Below are 22523 nucleotides of genomic sequence, written 5' to 3'. Positions count from 1 at the left end.
AGTATACCAGACACTGGAATTTCTGGTTGGTGGCGGCGCTAACAGATCTAAGCTAGGAATTAATCTTAGAAGGGTACATGCAGGTCCCCACTTTTTGGATGCTAAAGTTCAAAGTGGGGAAAATACCTTGACAGGCTGAATGGGGCCTGGGAGTCAGGGGCAGCTCTAGACATTTTGCCGCCCCAAGCACGGAGGGGCCGCTGAAGCCGCGGGACCAGCGGACCCTCCGCAGGCACGCCTGCAAGAGGTCCACCGAAGCCACGGGACCAGTGGACCTTCCACAGGCAAGTCACAGAAGGCACCCTGCCTGCCGCCCTATTGGCGACTGGCAAAGCGCCCCGCGACTTGCTGCCCCAGGCATGTGCTTGGAGCGCTGGTGCCTGGAGCCACCCCTGCTGGGAGTGCAGCTGGCCAAAGCAAGCAGTACCAGCATGTCACACAGAGACGGGGACCTGCTGGCCAGTGCAGATCTGGGCACCCCCTCCCCCAGGCAGTCCCTGACCTCGCACACAGTGGCCCCAGTGTGATGAAGTGGGACTGCTCTTAATGTTTCCTCTAAATACTGTGTGGGTGCCTCAGTTTCCCCTATGCATTTCTTAAGTCTCCAGCGTGTATAAATGGCCACCACTCTGTATCCTGGTAACAAATGGTTGGGGCCCTTCCCCCAGGCAAGGGAATAGCTAAAGGTGAACAAAGAGATCAGGTGACCTCCTGGCCCGGGAAAAAGACAAAGGCCAGAAAGGAGGGGCTGGAGGGGGGTTCAGTTTGGGGCTGACTGGGAACGGGAAGTGAGGGCAGACCTGGGTGTCTGGCTCGCTGTCCCCCAGAATGGACGCGGCCGAGGGGTCCCGTTCTCTGTACCTACAAGCTCTGTGTTAGACCCTGTTCCTGTCATCGAATAAACCTCTGTGTTACTGGCTGGCTGAGAGTCAAGTCTGACTGCGAAGTGGGGGTGCAGGACCCTGGGGCCCCCCCAGGACCCCGCTGGGGTGGACTCGCTGTGGGAAGCGCACGGAGGGGCAGAGGATGCTGAATGCTCCAAGGAGAGACCCAGGAGGTGAAGACGTGTGAGCTTCTTGCCCTGAAAAAGTCTGCTCCACGGGAGAGGAGGCTCCCCAAAGTCCTGACTGGCTTTGTGGGGAGCAGTTCCAGAGCATCGCCTGGTGACTCCGTGACAACTGGTGGCAGTGGTGGGATGCACTGCACCTCGTGAATGACACTGCTTGCAGTGACTGGGGAGCAGTAAAACAAAGGAGGGATAATGAGGACCAGGCGTGCTGAAGGCTCAGGGACGGTTTCAGGGGGCAGTTAACCTCTGGGAGTGTGTGACCAGTGAGAAGGACTGTTGGAGTAACGGGGTCCCCCGAGGACTGCAGCGAGCAGTCTCAGGGGCGGAGGAGCTTGCCGCTTGACCCTGGGAGAGAAAAGGACGTTTGCAGTAGCTGGGTTCCCCTGGGGCAGTAGTTCCCAAGGTGTTGCCCACGGGGGCACCATGGCGCCCGCCAGAGCATTTATGTGTGCCCACCTAGTGCCCAGCAGGGGAGAGAAGCTGCGGCCCCACACCTGCTGGCGACCGAGAACTCCGTGGCTGCAGGCGCTGGTGTTCTCAGTCCCTGACAGGTACGGGGCTGCAGCTACTCCAGGGCTGCAGGCGCCGGTGTTCTCGGTCCCCGGCAGGCGCAGGGCCATGGCTTAAGCCGGAGAGAAGCTGCGGCCCCACCCCTGCCGGGGACAGAGAACTCTGGGGCTGCAGGCTGCGGGCACCAGTGTTCTTTGTCCTCCCGGCTTCTCTCCGCACTGCCCAGAACTGGCGCCAAAAAAAAACAACACTCCGACTCTGCAGAATGGCCGGAATGCCGCTCCGTAGCATGTGTTGCCCCAGGCACGTGCTTGCTACACTCGTGCCTGGAGCCGGCTCTGTATGTGAGTAATTGTTGGCACCTGCCACACTCTTCTGAAAACATGAATGTGCTGCTGGTCACAAAAAGGTTGGGGACCACTGCCCCGGGGATTGCAGTGAGCGGTCCCAGGGGAGGAGGGGTCTGCAGCTCGACCCTGAGAGAAAGAAGGATTTTTGCAGTAGCAGGGCTCCCCTGGGGATTGCAGGAGCAGTCCCAGGGGCGGAGGAGTCTGCAGCTCGACCCTGGCAAAGGTGTGGTGACCACGAGAAAGGCTGGCACACCAGGGGTTCTTCCTAGAAACCATGGAGGAGCCAAGAGCACACAGGCCTGTGAGTCCAGAGCCACTTGGGAACGTTGAAGTGATGGCCTATCACCATCTCCTTAAGAAGGACATTGTGATCCTGTGCACAAAGAGAGGGTTACGCATGGGGACGTTCACCAAGGCACAGTTAATTGTGCAGCTGGAGGAGGAGGACCGCTCTGAGGAGCAGATTCCTGACCCAGATGGGGCTACAAGAGGATGTGGGAGCAGCTGGAGCAGTAACCAGGCATCCCCGAGAGTCTAGTCCCCAACCAGACGAGAGTCTTCACGATCGGGTTCCCCATCAGGAGATTGGAGACGGATGGGATGGGAGCAGAGCCCGAGAGAGCGAGAGGACCATGAGAGAAAGCAAGAGCCCAAGGAAAAGCTGCAGGAGAAGCAGCAGCAGCGTGGACTGGCGATGGTGGAGTGGAGAGGCATGGGGAGCTGCCCAGGGGTGAGCGGGGATAAACCCTGGGCTTCCAGTTCCGCAGGGAATCTCGACACTAAATTGCTGCCCTTGGTTAAGGAGGGAGGGGACATGGATGCCCATCATACTGCCTTCAAGCAGGCAGGTGATTTGAACCAGGGGGACCCTGCGGAAAAGCCCCGGTGTCTAGCTCCCTTGCTGGGTCCCAAAGCCATAGACACTGTCAGCCAGATGGGTGGAGTGGTGGACAGGCTCCCACTCCTGACCCCAACCTATATGTCTGCGTGGAGTCTCCTGGGCTCAGGCCCCTCGGATCCCCAGTGGGAGCAGAAGCTGGTGGTCAATGGGGAGACCTGCCTGGGGGTGGCGAGACCCTGGGACAGAGAGAACTGTCGTCAGGCCCCAGGTGGTGCAGCTGCAGATGATAAGGGGCTGTGGGACCTGGGTGAAGGTCCCCGGGGTGAAGCCCCTCGCCCTGCCTATGGCCTGGATCCCTGTGCAGACCCAGGAGGGGTCGGGCTGGCTGGTCGTTGGGGTTCTCCAGGATGCCAGCTGGGAGGCCCTGTTGGGGGATGATTATGTCTCTTTTGGGACAGGATCCAGACCCTGCTGCTGTATCGGCCGAGGGTTTGAATTCAAATCTGGGGGAACCAATTGGCTAAGATGGAAATGGTCAGTGAAAATGCAAATGACCTGGCTGGCAGGGAGGAGGGGTTGCTGGGCTCAGGGTACCTGCCTATCTGTAACCAGCCCCCTGGGGCTGAGTGGGAGGGAGAGATGCTCCCCGCACCCCTGCACACTGGAGAGGGGGCTCAGGCTGGCTCTGATGCTGTGACCAAAGCAAGGAGCTCGCTGTCTGTCCCCACTGGGACAGCAAGGGCAGCGCTGAGCACGGGGGGAGCTGAGACCCCAGCTGAGTGGGGGGACACCCAGGCAGGGCAGGTCGGCTGCCAACCAGGTTTGCCTGGTCCAGACGTGCTGCTGGGAAGTGATTACACAGCAGGGAGGGAGCTACCAGGGACAAGGCTCAGGGGGGCTGTGACCCCAGGCCCAGCCAGCGAGAGGGAGCAGGTCCCACTTCCTGCCCCAGCAGCTGAATCCCAGATCGAGCTGCAGAAGGATCCCTCCTTGGAGAAGCTGAGGGAACTTGCTGGCCAGAGCGCTGCAAACCCCCTTGGGGAAGGCTGCAGGGACAGAGTCCTGTGGAAGAAGGGATTCCTGTACCGGGAATGGGCTCCCCAAGGAGAAATAGAACTGGGGGGAATCAGGAGGCAGCTGGTGGTGCCCCAGAAATCCACAGGGTTCTTCCCATTTGAGCTGCTGGATGGGAGGAAAGTGAGGGGACCCCTGGACCTGGAAGGGGAGGATTGGCAGGAGAAGGGGGAAGACCCCCTGGGTGATCTCTTCCCTGAGCTAGGAGCCAATCTCCCCATCAAGTGTTCCCTGCTCAGAGTCACTGGGAAAGCAGCCCAGATCCTGGAGAGAGAGGTCAGGAACATGCTGGCTTTAGATGGGATCCAGCCATTCAACAGCCCATGGGCCTCACCCGTGAGGCTGATCCCCAAGGAAGACGGGATGATCTGGTTTTGTGGGGACCATCGGAAACTTAACACCGTCACGGTGTCTGAGGCCTACCCCATGTCTAGGCCTAGGGAGATTCTAGACAAGTTGAGGGGGATGGAGAACGTGGCCCTGGAGTACGTGACATGTGTGTCTTTAGTCAGACCTGGGAGGAACAGGTGTCCCAGGTGAAGGGGGTGCTGGGCTGCCTCAAGGGGGCAGGACTGATGGTAAAAGCCGAGAAGTGCAAGGTGGAGATGATCAGAGATTGGCCCATTCTCCAGACCAAGAAACAAGCCCAGGCCTTTATCAGGATGGCGGGCTGCTACTGGAGGTTTGTACCCCACGTTAGCCCCCTAGCTTCTCCATCCCTGAGCTATGTGAGAGGGGGCCAGAGGGCTCTCTGTATACCGAAGGAGGCTCTAATCCAGGGCCCGGTAAATCTGGTAAACCCAGACTTTGCCAAGTCCTTTGCAGTGTTCACCGACGCCTCAGACGCAGGGCTGGGCACGGTGCTGATGCAAGCCGATGTGGGTGGGGGGAGACACTCCATCGGGTACCTGAGCAAGAAACTGCTGCCCTGGAGCAGAACTATGCAGCCTCAGAGAAGAAAAAAAGACCCCGTCCCAGTTTAAACCCCAGGGGTATTGGGGTGGCAAAAGGGTACGGGCCACATAAACCTTCTCACATGCGGCCTGCAAGTGCCATCAAGCACACCCGACCTAAGGGAGGGCGTGAGACTGGACTGTCCTGGTGTAACTCACACCGAGGAATGGGAGAGATGCTGGGGCATCCACGGGAACGTTGGTGGGTTCGAACTTCCCCAGGTCACTGGCTGAAGTGACCTCGCTCAGTTCGGTCTCGAAGGGGGGAGAGATGTGACGAACTGGGAAAGTTCTTAATGTTTTCTCTGAATACTGTGTTGGTGCCTCAGTGTCCCCTATGCAGTTCTTAAGTCTCTAGGTCAGGGGTCGGCAACCTTTCAGAAGTGCTGTGCCGAGTCTTCATTTAGTCACTCTAATTTAAGGTTCCGCGTGCCAGTAACACATTTTAACATTTTTAGAAGGTCTCTCTCTATAAGTCTATAATATATAACTAAACTGTTGTTGTATGTCAAGTAAATAAGGTTTTTAAAACGTTTAAGAAGCTTCATTTAAAATTAAATTAAAATGCAGAGGCCCCAGACTGGTGGCCAGGACCTGGGCAGTGTGAGTGCCACTGAAAATCAGCTCACGTGCCGCCTTTGGCACCCATGCCATAGGTTGCCTACCCCTGCTCTAGGCGGTGGGATAAAGGCCAGTGTGCATAAATGGCCGACACTCTGTATCCTGGCAACAAATGGCCAGGGCTCTTCCTCTGTGCAAGGGAATAGCTAAAGGTAAACAAAGAGGTCAGGTGACCTCCTGGCCCGGGAAGGAGACAAAGGCCAGAGAGGAGGGGCTGGAGGGAGTTTCAGTTTGGGGCTGACTGGGGACGGGAAGTGAGGGCAGACATGGGGGTCTGGCTCACTGCCCCCCAGAATGGACCCGGCTGAGGGGTCCGGTTCTCTGTACCTACAAGCTCTGTTTTAGACCCTGTTCCTGTCATCGAATAAACCTCTGTTTTACTGGCTGGGTGAGAGTCACGTCTGACTGCAAAGTGGGGGTGCAGAACCCGGTAGCTTCCCCAGGACCCCGCTGGGGTGGACTCGCTGTGGGAAGCGCACGGAGGGGCAGAGGATGCTGAATGCTCCAAGGAGAGACCCAGGAGGTGAAGCCGTGTGAGCTTCTTGCCCTGAACAAGTCTGCTCCAAGGGAGAGGAGGCTCCTCAAAGTCCTGACTGGCTTGGTGGGGAGCAGTTCCAGAGCAGCGCCCGGGGACTCCGTGACACTGAGTGAGGGCTGGCCCAGGCCCTGTCCCAGCTGACTAGTAAACCCTGTGTGGTTTGGAACCACGGCTGACCACGTTTCACTGCAAACGCTGGCAGGGGCACCCGTCCCTGCACGTGTCTCCCAGGGTCTGGCTAAGGGCAAAGCTCTCGGCATGACGCAGGAGCGCTGGGGCCTAGTGGCTTAGCAGGGAGCTGATGAGACCTGGAGGCCTGCCCTCGAGGAAGAGTGGGCCCCCTTGGGGGGCTGGCTCCATGAAGGGGCGTTGCTCAGAGCCCATGGGGACACACCACATTCTTCGGAGTTTGGCAGCAGAGGGCAAAGGCTGCAGGCTCCTGAGCAGGCACTCGATCCCCCCCAACAACTCCCCTAGGCCTAGCACCTCCCAGCCGGGAGGCAGGGGTCACCTCTGCTGTCTCCAAGTTCCGCCCAGCCCTGGGGACACAGCAGCCCTGTCCCTGCTGAGAGAAGAGAGATGGGCATACGGACCTCGTGCTCGGCACAGGGGAAGCCGGGGGCACCCCAGGAGAGCCTTAGAGAGCACTGCCCTTGGGGGCATCTCAGAGTCCGGGGAATCTGGAAGCCGCCGTGCGCTGGCGTGACAACCCGGAGCAGAGCACATGGCCCAGGGGGCTGGAGGAGGGGAGTCATGACGCCGCACCTTGTGCTCAGCCAGCTGGCACTTGATCTCCTCCTGGCTCATGGCGGCATTGCCGGGGATCTGCAGAGTCTGCTCCACCTCATCCATCCAGTCCAGGAGCAGCTGGCGGGACTCACTGAACTGAAAGCGAGAGAGAGGGCGCGTCAGCAGGAGCCACCGGGAACGCCGGAGACCCGCCCGCCTGGTGACAAGGCCCGCTCCCTGCCACACCGCACAGTACCTGCTTGGCACGCTTGCGAGCGTCCTCCAGCGCGGCGCCCCGCTCACCAGCACACCGGAGCACCTTGGCCACCCGCTCCTTGGCCGTCAGCACCAGGCTCTGGATCACAGCACAGTCCTGCTTCCTGCTCACGTCCTTCAGGCGAGCGGCCACCGCCTCCAGGCTGGACAGCTGCTCCCCGTGGGCGGTCACCTCCTTCAGCAGTGCCTGCCAAGCAAGCCAGAGCTAGCCGGGGCCCGGGGGAGGCCGCGGCCAAAGAGCAGCAGCCCAGCTCGGCAGGGGCCTTCTCCAAGCAGGCTCCAGGCACCAAAAGAGCCGTGCTGCTGGGAGCAATGGGATCCCCCCACCGCTGCAGGGAGGGAGGCATCCCTAGTGAGGATGTGGTGGCAAAAGGGTTAAAGCGACCAATTCACCTCGGAGGGGTAGGGGTTAGGCCGAAGCTGGGAGCAGGGTCTCCAAGGGCTGCTCCGAGAGGGGTCAGTACGGAGCTCCAGGTGAAAGGGAGCTGGGAGCCTGCCTGGAGCCTGGCTGATCAGGGCCCCTGCCGGCCTGAGCCCAAGGTCAAGGGGGCTGGGACAGGTCCCAGGACCTGGGGACCGGCTGGGACTGCCTGAAGTAGGGGTGAGCTGGCAAAGAAGAAGGCTCCCGGGGAGCTGAAGGATCGGTTGTGCTGCGTTCTGTGGCTTTGGAGGCCCTGTGAAGGGCTGGGCTGTTACCCAGCTTGGCTGCAGGGCCAGATAGCTGTTGCAATACCACATATAGACACTGGGGATGTGGTATTGCAGCAACTTTGCCACGCACCCCCCCCCGTACTGCCAGCATCTCCCCAGGGAGTCCCCTGCCCGCCCCAGTGCCCCCAGAGCTGGCATGGGCACAGTGCCCGGCGGGACCCCTCAGACCAGACCCTGTTCCTGGCTGGCCCTGACTGAAGGCCCTGGGGGCTCAAACTGGGCACCGCCGGGCGAGACTAGGTCCCTGCAGCCACGCACCAGACCGACTAGGCTGCTCCAGGGAGCCCCCAGGCCCCAGGCTGGGCCCTGCGACCCCTGAGTCAGCGCGGAGGCAGGGCCCGGTGCCAGCCCCGCAGGCCGAGCTGCAATGCAGGGTCTTTAGGGCGCCCTTGGTGGGGAGTCCATGGCGACAAGGCCTGCCGGGACTCTGAGCAGAGGCAGGTGGATTCTGTCTGGGGTCACGGGTCCCAGCCCTGCCAGCACGGCCCCCAGGCCAGCCGCTGGGCCAGCCACACTCACCTTGTGCTCCTGGATCTGCCGGAGGACCGTCTCCAGCAGGAAGCTGGGTGGCTCCGGGGCACTCAGGCTCTCCTCTGTCTGCCCCAGCCACTGCAGCAGCTCCTGCGCCGTTCTGTGGAACTCACTGCTGAGAGTTAGCCCCTCCGCCAGCCGCTCCTGGGGGAGAGGAACCCGGATCGGAGACACGCCAGGGCAGAGGGAGAGCCAGCAACCGCCTGTGGGGCTGTGCCTGCTATAGCCTAACCCTCTCCCCTCCACCCCCGTTCCCCGTTCCAGCCAGGGAACTGACCGGCTGTGCCTGCTACAGCCTAAACCCTCTCCCCTCCACCCCCCATTCCCCGTTCCAGCCAGGGAACTGACCGGCTGTGCCTGCTACAGCCTAACCCTCTCCCCTCCACCCCCCATTCCCCGTTCCAGCCAGGGAACTGACCGGCTGTGCCTGCTACAGCCTAACCCTCTCCCCTCCACCCCCCATTCCCCGTTCCAGCCAGGGAACTGACCAGCTGTGCCTGCTACAGCCTAACCCTCTCCCCTCCACCCCCCAGCCCCCATTCCAGCCAGGGAACTGACCGGCTGTGCCTGCTACAGCCTAAACCCTCTCCCCTCCACCCCCCAGCCCCCATTCCAGCCAGGGAACTGACCGGCTGTGCCTGCTACAGCCTAACCCTCTCCCCTCCACCCCCCATTCCCCGTTCCAGCCAGGGAACTGACCGGCTGTGCCTGCTACAGCCTAACCCTCTCCCCTCCAACCCCCATTCCCCGTTCCAGCCAGGGAACTGACCAGCTGTGTCTGCTACAGCCTAACCCTCTCCCCTCCACCCTCCGTTCTCCGTTCCAGCCAGGGAACTGACCGGCTGTGCCTGCTACAGCCTAACCCTCTCCCCTCCACCCCCGTTCCCCGTTCCAGCCAGGGAACTGACCGGCTGTGCCTGCTACAGCCTAAACCCTCTCCCCTCCACCCCCCAGCCCCCATTCCAGCCAGGGAACTGACCGGCTGTGCCTGCTACAGCCTAAACCCTCTCCCCTCCACCCCCGTTCCCCGTTCCAGCCAGGGAACTGACCGGCTGTGCCTGCTACAGCCTAAACCCTCTCCCCTCCACCCCCCAGCCCCCATTCCAGCCAGGGAACTGACCGGCTGTGTCTGCTACAGCCTAAACCCTCTCCCCTCCACCCTCCGTTCCCGTTCCAGCCAAGGAACTGACCGGCTGTGCCTGCTACAGCCTAACCCTCTCCCCTCCACCCCCCGTTCCCCGTTCCAGCCAGGGAACTGACTGGCTGTGCCTGCTACAGCCTAAACCCTCTCCCCTCCACCCTCCATCCCCCCGTTCCAGCCAGGGAACTGACCGGCTGTGTCTGCTACAGCCTAACCCTCTCCCCTCCACCCCCCAGCCCCCATTCCAGCCAGGGAACTGACTGGCTGTGTCTGCTACAGCCTAAACCCTCTCCCCCTCACCCCCCCGGCCCCCGTTCCAGCCAGGGAACTGACCGGCTGTGCCTGCTACAGCCTAAACCCTCTCCCCTCCACCCTCCCGGCCCCCGTTCCAGCCAGGGAACTGACCGGCTGTGTCTGCTATAGCCTAAACTCTCTCCCCTCCACGCCCCCGGCCCCCGTTCCAGCCAGGGAACTAACCGGCTGTGCCTGCTACAGCCTAAACCCTCTCCCCTCCACCCTCCTGGCCCCCGTTCCAGCCAGGGAACTGACCGGCTGTGCCTGCTACAGCCTAAACCCTCTCCCCTCCACCCCCCAGCCCCCATTCCAGCCAGGGAACTGACTGGCTGTGTCTGCTACAGCCTAAACCCTCTCCCCCTCAGCCCCCCGGCCCCCGTTCCAGCCAGGGAACTGACCGGCTTTGCCTGCTACAGCCTAAACCCTCTCCCCTCCACCCTCCCGGCCCCCGTTCCAGCCAGGGAACTGACCGGCTGTGTCTGCTATAGCCTAAACTCTCTCCCCTCCACGCCCCCGGCCCCCGTTCCAGCCAGGGAACTGACCGGCTGTGCCTGCTACAGCCTACACCCGTGCCCCTATTCCAGCCAGGAGGGACAGAGAGACACACAATCCCAGCCACTGGAGACACACATGCATGCAAAAGTGTACACCTCCTCCCCTAGCCCAGCCATCAGGGACACACACACACATACCCCCCCTGCGAAGGCACAGACATGCACACGTGTACAGGGGCGGCTCTAGTCACCAGCAAAGCAAGAACCTGCTTGGGGCAGCCCATTTGCAGGGGCAGCAGGGATCCAGCCTGGGAGCTGAGCACCAACAGGGGGCCCTGGGAGCTGTAGTTCCTTGGTTAGCTCCCTGCCTATAGAGCCAGCCCTGGAGCAGGGAAAGAACTACATTTCCCAGCATTCCCTTGGCCACTACCAACTGGAAAGGAAGGAGGGGGACCTCATGTGGCAGCGCTGTGAGTTGAGAGTGGTAGGGACCATATTGTAACATTCAAAAAACAGGACACTCCAGGGGGAGGGAAGCCCCCCCCGCCGCCATCCACTCCCTCCGACTGCCCCCCACAGAAACCCCAGCCCATCCAACCCCCCCTGCTCCCTGTCCCCGGATCACCCCCTCCTGGGACCCCACCCCCTATCTAAGCCTCCTTTCTCCTTGTCCCCAACTGCCCCCTCCTGAGACACCCCCAACTTCTCCCCCAGGACCCCACCCCCTACCTGTCCCCTGACAAATCCCTGGGACTCCCATGCCTATCCAACTGCTGCCTGTCCCCTGACTGCCCCCTGACCCTCTAACCCCCCCTGCTCCCTGCCCCCTGACTGCCCCCCTGACCCATCTACCCCCCCTGCTCCCTGTCCCCTGACTGCCCCCCTGAACCCCTGACCCATCTAACCCCCCCTGCTCCCTGTCCCCTGACTGCCCCCTGAACCCCTGACCCATCTAACCCCCCCTGCTCCCTGTCCCCTGACTGTCCCCCTGAACCCCTGACCCATCTAACCCCCCCTGCTCCCTGTCCCTTGACTGTCCCCCTGAACCCCTGACCCATCTAACCCCCCTGCCCCCTGACTGCCCCCTGAACCCCTGACCCATCTAACCCCCCTGCCCCCTGAACCCCTGACCCATCTAACCCCCCCTGCTCCCTGTCCCCTGACTGCCCCCTGAACCCTGACCCATCTAACCCCCCCTGCTCCCTGTCCCTTGACTACCCCCCTGAACCCCTGACCCATCTAACCCCCCCTGCTCCCTGTCCCCTGACTGCCCCCTGAACCCTGACCCATCTAACCCCCCCTGCTCCCTGTCCCTTGACTACCCCCCTGAACCCCTGACCCATCTAACCCCCCGCTCCCTGTCCCCTGACTGCCCCCTGACCCTCTAACCCCCCCTGCTCCCTGTCCCCTGACTGCCCCCCTGACCCATCTACCCCCCCTGCTCCCTGTCCCCTGACTGCCCCCCTGAACCCCTGACCCATCTAACCCCCCCTGCTCCCTGTCCCCTGACTGCCCCCTGAACCCTGACCCATCTACCCCCCCACTCCCTGCCCCCTGACTGCCCCCTGAACCCCTGACCCATCTAACCCCCCCTGCTCCCTGTCCCCTGACTGCCCCCTGAACCCCTGACCCATCTAACCCCCCCTGCTCCCTGTCCCCTGACTGCCCCCTGAACCCCTGCCCCATCTAACCCCCCCGCTCCCTGCCCCCTGAACCATCTACCCCCCAACTCCCTGCCCCCTGACTGCCCCCTGAACCCCTGACCCATCTAACCCCCCCGCTCCCTGCCCCCTGACTGCCCCCTGAACCCCTGACCCATCTAACCCCCCCACTCCCTGCCCCCTGACAAATCCCTGGGACTCCCATGCCTATCCAACTGCTGCCTGTCCCCTGACTGCCCCCCTGACCCTCTAACCCCCCCTGCTCCCTGCCCCCTGACTGCCCCCCTGAACCCTGACCCATCTAACCCCCCGCTCCCTGCCCCCTGACTGCCCCCTGAACCCCTGACCCATCTAACCCCCCCACTCCCTGCCCCCTGAACCATCTACCCCCCAACTCCCTGCCCCCTGACTGCCCCCTGAACCCCTGACCCATCTAACCCCCCCACTCCCTGCCCCCTGACTGCCCCCTGAACCCCTGACCCATCTAACCCCCCCTGCTCCCTGTCCCCTGACTGCCCCCCTGAACCCCTGACCCATCTAACCCCCCGCTCCCTGTCCCCTGACTGCCCCCTGACCCTCTAACCCCCCCTGCTCCCTGTCCCGACTGCCCCCCTGACCCATCTAACCCCCTGCTCCCTGCCCCCTGACTGCCCCCTGAACCCCTGCCCCATCTAACCCCCCCCACACCCTGCCCCCTGAACCATCTACCCCCCAACTCCCTGCCCCCTGACTGCCCCCTGAACCCCTGACCCATCTAACCCCCCTGCCCCCTGACTGCCCCCTGAACCCCTGCCCCATCTAACCCCCCCACTCCCTGCCCCCTGAACCATCTACCCCCCAACTCCCTGCCCCCTGACTGCCCCCTGAACCCCTGACCCATCTAACCCCCCTGCCCCCTGAACCATCTACCCCCCAACTCCCTGCCCCCTGACTGCCCCCTGAACCCCTGACCCATCTAACCCCCCTGCCCCCTGAACCATCTACCCCCCAACTCCCTGCCCCCTGACTGCCCCCTGAACCCCTGACCCATCTAACCCCCCCTGCTCCCTGTCCCCTGACTGTCCCCCTGAACCCCTGACCCATCTAACCCCCCCTGCTCCCTGTCCCCTGACTGCCCCCTGAACCCTGACCCATCTAACCCCCCCTGCTCCCTGTCTCTTGACTGCCCCCCTGAACCCCTGACCCATCTAACCCCCCGCTCCCTGTCCCCTGACTGCCCCCTTGACCCTCTAACCCCCCCTGCTCCCTGTCCCCTGACTGCCCCCCGACCCATCTAACCCCCCCTGCTCCCTGCCCCCTGAACCATCTACCCCCCACTCCCTGCCCCCTGACTGCCCCCTGAACCCCTGACCCATCTAACCCCCCCTGCTCCCTGTCCCCTGACTGCCCCCCTGAACTCCTGACCCATCTAACCCCCCCTGCTCCCTGTCCCCTGACTGCCCCCCTGAACCCGTGACCCATCTAACCCCCCCTGCTCCCTGTCCCCTGACTGTCCCCCTGAACCCCTGACCCATCTACCCCCCCACTCCCTGCCCCCTGACTGCCCCCTGAACCCCTGACCCATCTAACCCCCCCGCTCCCTGTCCCTTGACTGCCCCCCTGAACCCCTGACCCATCTAACCCCCCCTGCTCCCTGTCCCCTGACTGTCCCCCTGAACCCCTGACCCATCTAACCCCCCCTGCTCCCTGTCCCCTGACTGCCCCCTGAACCCTGACCCATCTAACCCCCCCTGCTCCCTGTCCCCTGACTGTCCCCCTGAACCCCTGACCCATCTAACCCCCCCTGCTCCCTGTCCCCTGACTGTCCCCCTGAACCCCTGACCCATCTAACCCCCCCTGCTCCCTGTCCCCTGACTGTCCCCTGAACCCTGACCCATCTAACCCCCCCTGCTCCCTGTCCCTTGACTACCCCCCTGAACCCCTGACCCATCTAACCCCCCGCTCCCTGTCCCCTGACTGCCCCCTGACCCTCTAACCCCCCCTGCTCCCTGTCCCCTGACTGCCCCCCTGACCCATCTACCCCCCTGCTCCCTGTCCCCTGACTGCCCCCCTGAACCCCTGAGCCATCTAACCCCCCTGCCCCCTGACTGCCCCCTGAACCCCTGACCCATCTAACCCCCCCTGCTCCCTGTCCCCTGACTGCCCCCCTGAACCCCTGACCCATCTAACCCCCCCTGCTCCCTGTCGCTTGACTGCCCCCCTGAACCCCTGACCCATCTAACCCCCCCTGCTCCCTGTCCCTTGACTGGCCCCCTGAACCCCTGACCCATCTAACCCCCCCTGCTCCCTGTCCCTTGACTGGCCCCCTGAACCCCTGACCCATCTAACCCCCCCTGCTCTCTGTCCCCTGACTGCCCCCCTGAACCCCTGACCCATCTAACCCTCCCTGCTCCCTGTCCCTGGACTGCCCCCCTGAACCCCTGACCCATTTAACCCCTCCCTCTCCCTGTCTGCCCCCCTGAACCCCTGACCCATCTAACCCCCCTGCTCCCTGTCCCCTGACTGCCCCCCTGAACCCCTGACCCATCTAACCCCCCCTGCTCCCTGTCCCGACTGCCCTCCTGAACCCGTGACCCATCTAACCTCCCCTGCTCCCTGTTCCTTGAGAAGCCCTGGGAGAAGCCCAGCACTGGGACGGCAGGGGTGTGGGGGGGGGAGTCCAGGGCTGGGGCAGCAGGGAGGTGGGGGGGGTGACACTGGTAGGGGGGAAAGGGGGGAGCCCAGGGCTGGGGCAGCAGGGAGGTGGGGGGAGGAGCCCAGGACTGGGACAGCTGGAGGTGGGGGGGGTGACACTGGTAGGGAGAAAGGGAGAAGCCCAGCACTGGGGCAGCAGGGGGTGTGGGGGGGGGAGTCCAGGGCTGGGACGGGGAGCAGCCAAAATATTTTTTGCTTGGGGCAGCAAAAAACATAGAGCCGGCCCTGCATGTATACATGCACAGCATGACAGCCAGTGGGACCACACACATGCCTGTGTGCACCCCGTGGGACACGCACACACACATTCCCAGCCTGTGTGACACACACACACTCCCAGCCCATGGGACACGCGCGCACACACACACACACACTCCCAGCCTGTGGGACACACACACACACAGAGCCTGTGTGACACACACACACACACTCCCAGCCCGTGGGACACACACACAAACACACACACACCTTCCTCTCCTGGACCTGGCTGTGGACGCTCTCCCATTTCTGCTGCAGGACGCGCAGGCTGTGCTCGGCACTGCTGGCCCGGGGAAGGCTGCAGGAGGCCAGCAGGTGCTGCAGCCGGTCCCTCACGCTGTTATACGCCTGCTGCTTGGACTCCAGCTCTTTGGCCAGCTCCTGTGGAGACACAGCAGCAGAGCAGTGCCGGCCCCGGCTCTCCGGCAGCACGGTGCAGCCAGGGGCTCGGAGCTGGGCCGGGGACGCCGCTCGCGCTGCGCGGATGCATGGGACCTTTCTCCTCTCGGCAGGGAGCGAAGGACCCAGGGAAACGCCCCGGGACCGCACGCCGGCGGCTTGGCAAGGAAAGGCGCAGGCATGTGGGATCAGCCCCAGGGCCACTGCTCTGGCATGGCGCGGTGGGGGGGAGTGGCGGGGGCAGACGTGGCCCGGGGGGAGGGTTGCCAACTTTCTACTGGCACAAACCAAACACCCTTACCCCACCCCTCCTCCGAGGCCCCGCCCCCACTCACTCCACCTCGCCCCCCCATCACTCACTCTCCCCACCCTCACTCACCCATTTTCTCCGGGCTGGGACTGAGGGGACTAGAGCATGGGAGGGGAATTAGGGCTGGGGCAGGTCAGCAGACAGTCAATGGTGGTGCTGACCGGAGCTGCCAGGCTCCCTTTTCAACTGGGTGTTCTGGTCGAAAACTGGACATCTGGTCACCCTACCCGCGGGAGCTGGGGCAGACGTGGCAAAGGGGGGAGCTGGGGCAGACGTGGCAAAGGGGGGAGTTGGGGCAGACATGGCAAAGAGGGGAGTTGGGGAAGACGTGGCAAAGGGGGGAGCTGAAGCAGACGTGGCTTGGGGAAGCTGGGGCAGATGTGGCTTGGGGAAGCTGGGGCAGACATGGTTCGGGGGGAGCTGGGGCAGATGTGGCTCAGGCGGGCCTGGGGCAGACGTGGCTTGGGGGGAGCTGGGGTAGACATGGCAAAGGGGGGAGCTGGGGCAGATGCGGCAAAGGGAGGAGCTGGGGCAGACATGGCTCGGGCGGGGGCAGACGTGGCAAAGGGGGGAGCTGAGGCAGATGTGGCTTGGGGTGGGCTGGGGCAGACGCAGCCCGGGGGGAGGTGGGGGAGACGTGGCAAAGGAGGGAGGTGGGGCAGACGTGGCAAAGGGGGGAGCTGGGGCAGACGTAGCAAAGGGGGGAGCGGGGGCAGACGTGGCAAAGGGGTGGGCTGGGGCAGACGTGGCCCAGGGGGAGCTGGGACAGATGTGGCAAAGGGGTGGGCTGGGACAGACGTGGCCCGGGGGGAGCTGGGGAGATGTGGCAAAGGGGTGGGCTGGGGCAGACAAGGCAAAGGAGGGAGGTGGGGCAGACGTGGAAAAGGGGGGAGCTGGGGCAGACGTGGCAAAGGAGGGAGCTGGGCAGACGTGGCAAAGGGGGGAGCTGGGACAGATGTGGCAAAGGGGTGGGCTGGGACAGACGTGGCCCGGGGGGAGCTGGGGAGACGTGGCAAAGGGTGGGCTGGGACAGACGTGGCCCGGGAGGAGCTGGGGAGACGTGGCAAAGGGGTGGGCTGGGGCAGACGTGGCAAAGGAGGGAGCTGGGCAGACGTGGCAAAGGGGGGAGCTGGGACAGATGTGGCAAAGGGGTGGGCTGGGACAGACGTGGCCCGGGGGGAGCTGGGGAGACGTGGCAAAGGGGTGGGCTGGGGCAGACGTGGAAAAGGAGGGAGCTGGGCAGACGTGGCCTGGGGGAGCTGGGGAGACGTGGCAAAGGGGTGGGCTGGGGCAGACAAGGCAAAGGAGGGAGGTGGGGCAGACGTGGCAAAGGAGGGAGCTGGGCAGACGTGGCCTGGGGGAGCTGGGGCAGACGTGCTCCGGGGGCTGCTCAGGGGCTGGCAGGAAGTGCTCACCAGGTGCGCTGCCAGCTTCTCCTTGGTGGTTTCAGGGTGGTCCCAGACAGGCTTGGAGAAGAAGAGCTGCAGCTCCACGTGCTCCAGCCACTGCAGCAGGTCCATGATCTCTAGCGTGACGTCCTGCACCTGTGGGCAGCCTGGGCACTGAGTGAGCGCGTGCCCCCCGCCGAGCCGGGCCTTGGATGCCAACAGGGCACGGAACTGCATGGGACCCAGACCCGCAGCCACCAGCAGAGCACGGGCCAGCCAGCTCCCCCTCCACCCTGAGCCCCAGTGTGCTGCAGGGTCCTGGCACAGTCCGTCCCCCCACCCCCGAGCCCCAATGTGCCGTGGGGTCCTGGCACAAGCCAGCTCCCCCGCCCAAGCCCCAGTGTGCTGCAGGGGCCAAGCACAGCTCTATGGCTGGTGAGCCTGGAAACATTCTGTGGCTTCCCAGTGACATGAATACACAGTGTGTGGGGCCTGGCCCTGGGAGCTGCCCAGGGCCCGGGGAGGAGGTAGAGAATCATGGAATAGCGGGGTTGGAAGGGACCTCAGGAGGTCATCTAGTCCCACCCCCTGCTCAAAGCAAGGCCAAGCCCAACTAAATCATCCCAGCCAAGGCTTTGTCAAGCTGGGCCTAAAAACCTCTAAGGAAGGAGATTCCACCACCTCCCTAGGGAACCCATTCCAGTGCTTCACCATCCTCCTAGTGAAATAGTGTTTCCTAATATCCAACCTGAACCTCCCTCACTGCAATTTGAGACCATTACTCCTTGTCCTGTCATCTGCCACCACTGAGAACAGTCTAGATCCATCCTCTTTGGAACCCCCTTTCAGGTAGTTGAAAGCAGCTATCAAATCCCCCCTCATTCTTCTCTTCTGCAGACTAAACAATCCCAGTTCCTCAGCCTCTCCTCGTAAGTCATGTGCTCCAGCCCCCTAATCAATTTTGTTGCCCTCCGCTGGACTCTTTCCAATTTTTCCACATCCTTCTCGTAGCGCGGGGCCCAAAACTGGACACAGTACTCCAGGTGAGGCCTCACCAATGCCGAAAAGAGGGGAATGATCACGTCCCTCAATCTGCTGGCAATGCCCCTACTTATACAGCCCAAAATGCCGTTGGCCTTCTTGGCAACAAGGGCACACTGCTGACTCATATCCAGCTTCTCGTCCACTGTAACCCCTAGGTCCTTTTCTACAGAACTGCTGCCCAGCCACTCGGTCCCTAGTCTGTAACTGTTGGCAGGACCTGTGGAGATCCCCCGGCATGTCTTGTCTGTGGCTGAGCCATGGGTCTGGTGAGTACCCCATGTCCAGGCAGTGTCGTTTCAGGGGGCGGGGGCTCCACGTACCTGGCTGAGGTTGTTCTCCAGCTCCAGCTGGCGGCTCTCGGTCTCACTCCGCACAAAGTCCCAGCGCTGGTTGAGCTGCTGGAGGCTGCACTGCAGCGAGTCCGTGCTGTCCGCAAGGCTGGAGAGCAGCAGACCCTGGCCGACCTCGTTCACAGACTGGACAGTCCGGGCGTGGGACATGACATCGTTTCTCAGCACCTGCAGGGAGGAGCAGCCTGGGCGTGGGCCATCCCCCTCGCTCCAGCTGTGCCTCTGCCTAGAGGAGGGGCAGCCAGGCGCCTTCTCTGCCTCTAACCTGCCCCCCTAGTCCATACTAGCACTGCCGCTGAAACCCACCCCCTGAGCAGCTACCAACATCTGCCCCGCTGCAGTGGGCCCCAGCCCTGTCTCTGGGCCCGTCAACACTGATCAGCAGGGCCCTATCGAATTCACAGCCATGAGAAACGTGTCATGGACCCTGAAATCTGCTTCCCCTGTGAAATCTGGTGTTGTGTGGCTTTTATCCTGTACGATACAGACTTCACGGAGGAGACCAGCATTTCTCAAATGGAGGGTCCTGACCCTTAAGGGAGCTGCGAGGGGGGGTGTCACAAGGTTATTTCAGGGGGGTTGCGGTATTGCCACCTTTACTGCTGCACTGCCTTCGGAGCTGGGCTCCCAGCCAGCAGCTGCCGCTCTCCGGCTCCCCACCTCTGAAGGCAGCACCCCGCCAGCAGCAGCCCAGAAGTAAGGGTGTTAGCACCGTACCATGCCACTCTTACCCTGCGCTGCTGCTGGTGGCGGCTCTGCCTTTGGAGCTGGGCTCCCGGCCAGCAGCTGCCGCTCTCCGGCTCCCCAGCTCTGAAGGCAGCGCCCCGCCAGCAGCAGCCCAGAAGTAAGGGGAGCAGCACTGAAACCCCCTCCCCCCATAATAACTCAGAACCCAGAGCAATTAGCTGTGAACTCATGAAGCCTGAGCCGTTCTCTGCTGCTCCTTACCTTGTGCTTGGCCAGCTCGATCTCACAGCTCTGCAGATCCAAGCTCAGCGGGGTCTGGCCCTGCAGCTGCTCTGCCGTGTGGGAAATCCACTGCAGCAGCTCCTCCAGCTGGTTCTGGAACTGCCCCAAGCCCAGGAGCGCCGCTTCCAGCTGGTGCTGCGAAAACCAATGGACCCATCAGACGCAGCCTCCCTGGAGCCATGGCCCCCTGCCCCACAGACCCCTGCAGTCAGCTAGGCCAGCTCCACCACTGAACAAGTAGAACCTGTTTGTGCCAGGCAAAGCAGGAGCCTCAAAGGAGAGAAATCACATGACCAGCACCCACAGACCCCAGCTCCCTGGGCCTAGCAGCTGGGTGACCACCACCCACAGACCCCGGCCCCCACCTCCCTGGGCCTGGCAGCTGGGTGACCAGCACCTACGGACCCCAGCTCCCACCTCCCTGGGCCTGGCAGCTGGGTGACCAGCACCTACGGACCCCAGCTCCCACCTCCCTGGGCCTGGCAGCTGGGTGACCAGCACCTACGGACCCCAGCTCCCACCTCCCTGGGCCTGGCAGCTGGGTGACCAGCACCTACGGACCCCAGCTCCCACCTCCCTGGGCCGGGCAGCTGGGTGACCAGCACCCACAGACCCCGGCCTGGCAGCTGGGTGACCAGCACCTACGGACCCCAGCTCCCACCTCCCTGGGCCGGGCAGCTGGGTGACCAGCACCCACAGACCCCGGCCTGGCAGCTGGGTGACCAGCACCTACGGACCCCAGCTCCCACCTCCCTGGGCCTGGCAGCTGGGTGACCAGCACCTACAGACCCCGGCCTGGCAGCTGGGTGACCAGCACCTACGGACCCCAGCTCCCTGGGCCTAGCAGCTGGGTGACCACCACCCACGGACCTCAGCCCCCACCTCCCTGGGCCTGGCAGCTAGGTGACCAGCATCCACAGACCCCGGCCTGGCAGCTGGGTGACCAGCACCTACGGACCCCAGCTCCCACCTCCCTGGGCCTGGCAGCTGGGTGACCAGCACCTACGGACCCCAGCTCCCACCTCCCTGGGCCTGGCAGCTGGGTGACCAGCACCCACAGACCCCGGCCTGGCAGCTGGGTGACCAGCACCTACGGACCCCAGCTCCCACCTCCCTGGGCCGGGCAGCTGGGTGACCAGCACCCACAGACCCCGGCCTGGCAGCTGGGTGACCAGCACCTACGGACCCCAGCTCCCACCTCCCTGGGCCTGGCAGCTGGGTGACCAGCACCTACGGACCCCAGCTCCCACCTCCCTGGGCCGGGCAGCTGGGTGACCAGCACCTACGGACCCAGGCCTGGCAGCTGGGTGACCAGCACCTACGGACCCCAGCTCCCACCTCCCTGGGCCGGGCAGCTGGGTGACCAGCACCTACTGACTCCAGCTCCCACCTCCCTGGGCCTGGCAGCTGGGTGACCAGCACCTACGGACCCCAGCTCCCACCTCCCTGGGCCGGGCAGCTGGGTGACCAGCACCCACAGACCCCGGCCTGGCAGCTGGGTGACCAGCACCTACGGACCCCAGCTCCCACCTCCCTGGGCCTGGCAGCTGGGTGACCAGCACCTACGGACCCCAGCTCCCACCTCCCTGGGCCTGGCAGCTGGGTGACCAGCACCTACGGACCCCAGCTCCCTGGGCCTAGCAGCTGGGTGACCACCACCCACGGACCTCAGCCCCTACCTCCCTGGGCCTGGCAGCTGGGTGACCAGCACCTACAGACCCCGGCCTGGCAGCTGGGTGACCAGCATCCACAGACCCCGGCCTGGCAGCTGGGTCACCAGCACCTACGGATCCCAGCTCCCACCTCCCTGGGCCTGGCAGCTGGGTGACCAGCACCTACAGACCCCGGCCTGGCAGCTGGGTGACCAGCACCTACGGACCCCAGCTCCCACCTCCCTGGGCCTGGCAGCTGGGTGACCAGCACCTACGGACCCCAGCTCCCACCTCCCTGGGCCTGGCAGCTGGGTGACCAGCACCTACAGACCCCGGCCTGGCAGCTGGGTGACCAGCACCTACGGACCCCAGCTCCCACCTCCCTGGGCCTGGCAGCTGGGTGACCAGCACCCACGGACCCCGGCTCCCACCTCCCTGGGCCTGGCAGCTGGGTGACCAGCACCCACAGACCCCAGACTCCCCATCACCATGGGCCCAGCAGCTGCGAGTGACGCTCGTGACTCGGGGAGGCTGAAGGCCCTACCTGTCGGCTGACAATCTCCTCCTCCAGGCAATCCCAGCGCTGCCGGAAGTCACTCAACAAAGCTGGGGGGCCTCTGTCCTCAGCCCCTGCATGGTGCCGCAGGCTCTCCACATCCACCTTGCACTGGTACAGCTCCCTCTTGAACTCCTGGTGGGACGGGACCACAAGCATGGGGCTTGAGGGCACCTCCAGGCACCTCCCAGTACAGCAGCCCCATGGCGCTCTGGCTTGGCACCCACCCAGCACTCTTATCAGGGATTCTGCTCTCGTCAGGCGTTCCCCCTCCCCATCTTCTCGAGGATACGTGGGTCTGGCCAGGCCCAGGCGGCTGCCCCACCAGAGGGGCAGGGGTACCAGCCCTGCACCAACCTGGTACCAACCTCCCCAGGCCTACATGGGACCCAGGGCCTACATTTCCATCTGTCCAGGGCACCAGGTGCAGCCTGAATCCTGGGCCCCTCCCTGTGGGGAAAGCAATCCCACTGTACAGCACCCGGCGCAGCTCCCCACACCCTGCCCCCGCCACCCCCCCACTGCCAGTGTCTACGGTGCCAGGGAGAAGGAGTGCCTCACAGGGCACGGGCTCTGCCCCAGCCAGGCGCACCGTGCTGGGTCTCCTGTGACAGGTGAGGGGCAGTGCAGATGGGTGCCAGCCATGCCAGCAGATCCAGTCCCACCCCAGCAGTGTTTGCGAAGGGCAAAGACCTAGAGCATTTCCCACCTTCAGCTCCGCCAGCTGCTGCCTCACCAGCTCCAGGTCCCCCCCAACCAGGAACTCCTCTGCCATGCGCAGCTCGGCCGTGGCCAGCCAGTCACAGAGCCCCTGGGGAGGAAGGCAGGGAAAGGGGGTTAGGGAGGGGAACCCCCCGTAATGGGGGCACGGCCATGCACACACTCGCTGGTCCCTAGGCTGCCCGAGCACGTGAACAGTGCCAGCTGCAATTCCTCCAGCAGGAACATGGGCGCGGAGCAGGGACTGACAGCACTGCATGGCCAAGAGGGCAGCTCCGGAGACAGCAGGGCCTGCTCGCTCCAGAAGCTCCAGGGAGGGTGAGCCTGTAGCGCTGTCCAGGTGGGGTGATAAGCTGGCCCCAGCCAGCCAGACCCCAGCTCTCCCCAGCT

General features: G+C 63.8%; 1 protein-coding gene across 3 annotated transcripts in view; it reads right to left on the bottom strand.

The window, feature by feature from the left end:
- LOC115647244 (dystonin-like) overlaps positions 1 to 22523 on the bottom strand; it is a 145772-nt gene that overhangs the window by 52211 nt on the left and 71038 nt on the right. For all 3 annotated transcript variants that reach the window (XM_030554119.1, XM_030554121.1, XM_030554120.1), the window contains 9 exons: positions 22123 to 22224; positions 21402 to 21548; positions 19185 to 19340; positions 18207 to 18404; positions 16870 to 16998; positions 14956 to 15126; positions 8192 to 8347; positions 6942 to 7148; positions 6722 to 6841 (listed from right to left, as the gene is read on the bottom strand). In XM_030554119.1, coding sequence (XP_030409979.1) covers positions 6722 to 6841; positions 6942 to 7148; positions 8192 to 8347; positions 14956 to 15126; positions 16870 to 16998; positions 18207 to 18404; positions 19185 to 19340; positions 21402 to 21548; positions 22123 to 22224 — 1386 coding nt within the window. The remainder of the gene's footprint in view (positions 1 to 6721; positions 6842 to 6941; positions 7149 to 8191; positions 8348 to 14955; positions 15127 to 16869; positions 16999 to 18206; positions 18405 to 19184; positions 19341 to 21401; positions 21549 to 22122; positions 22225 to 22523) is intronic.

Source organism: Gopherus evgoodei, chromosome 2 (assembly GCF_007399415.2).
Source record: "Gopherus evgoodei ecotype Sinaloan lineage chromosome 2, rGopEvg1_v1.p, whole genome shotgun sequence".
Classification (NCBI taxonomy): Eukaryota; Metazoa; Chordata; order Testudines; family Testudinidae; genus Gopherus; species Gopherus evgoodei.
The sequence above is the reverse complement of the archived record's forward strand: the minus strand, read 5'-3'. Positions and strand labels throughout refer to the sequence as shown.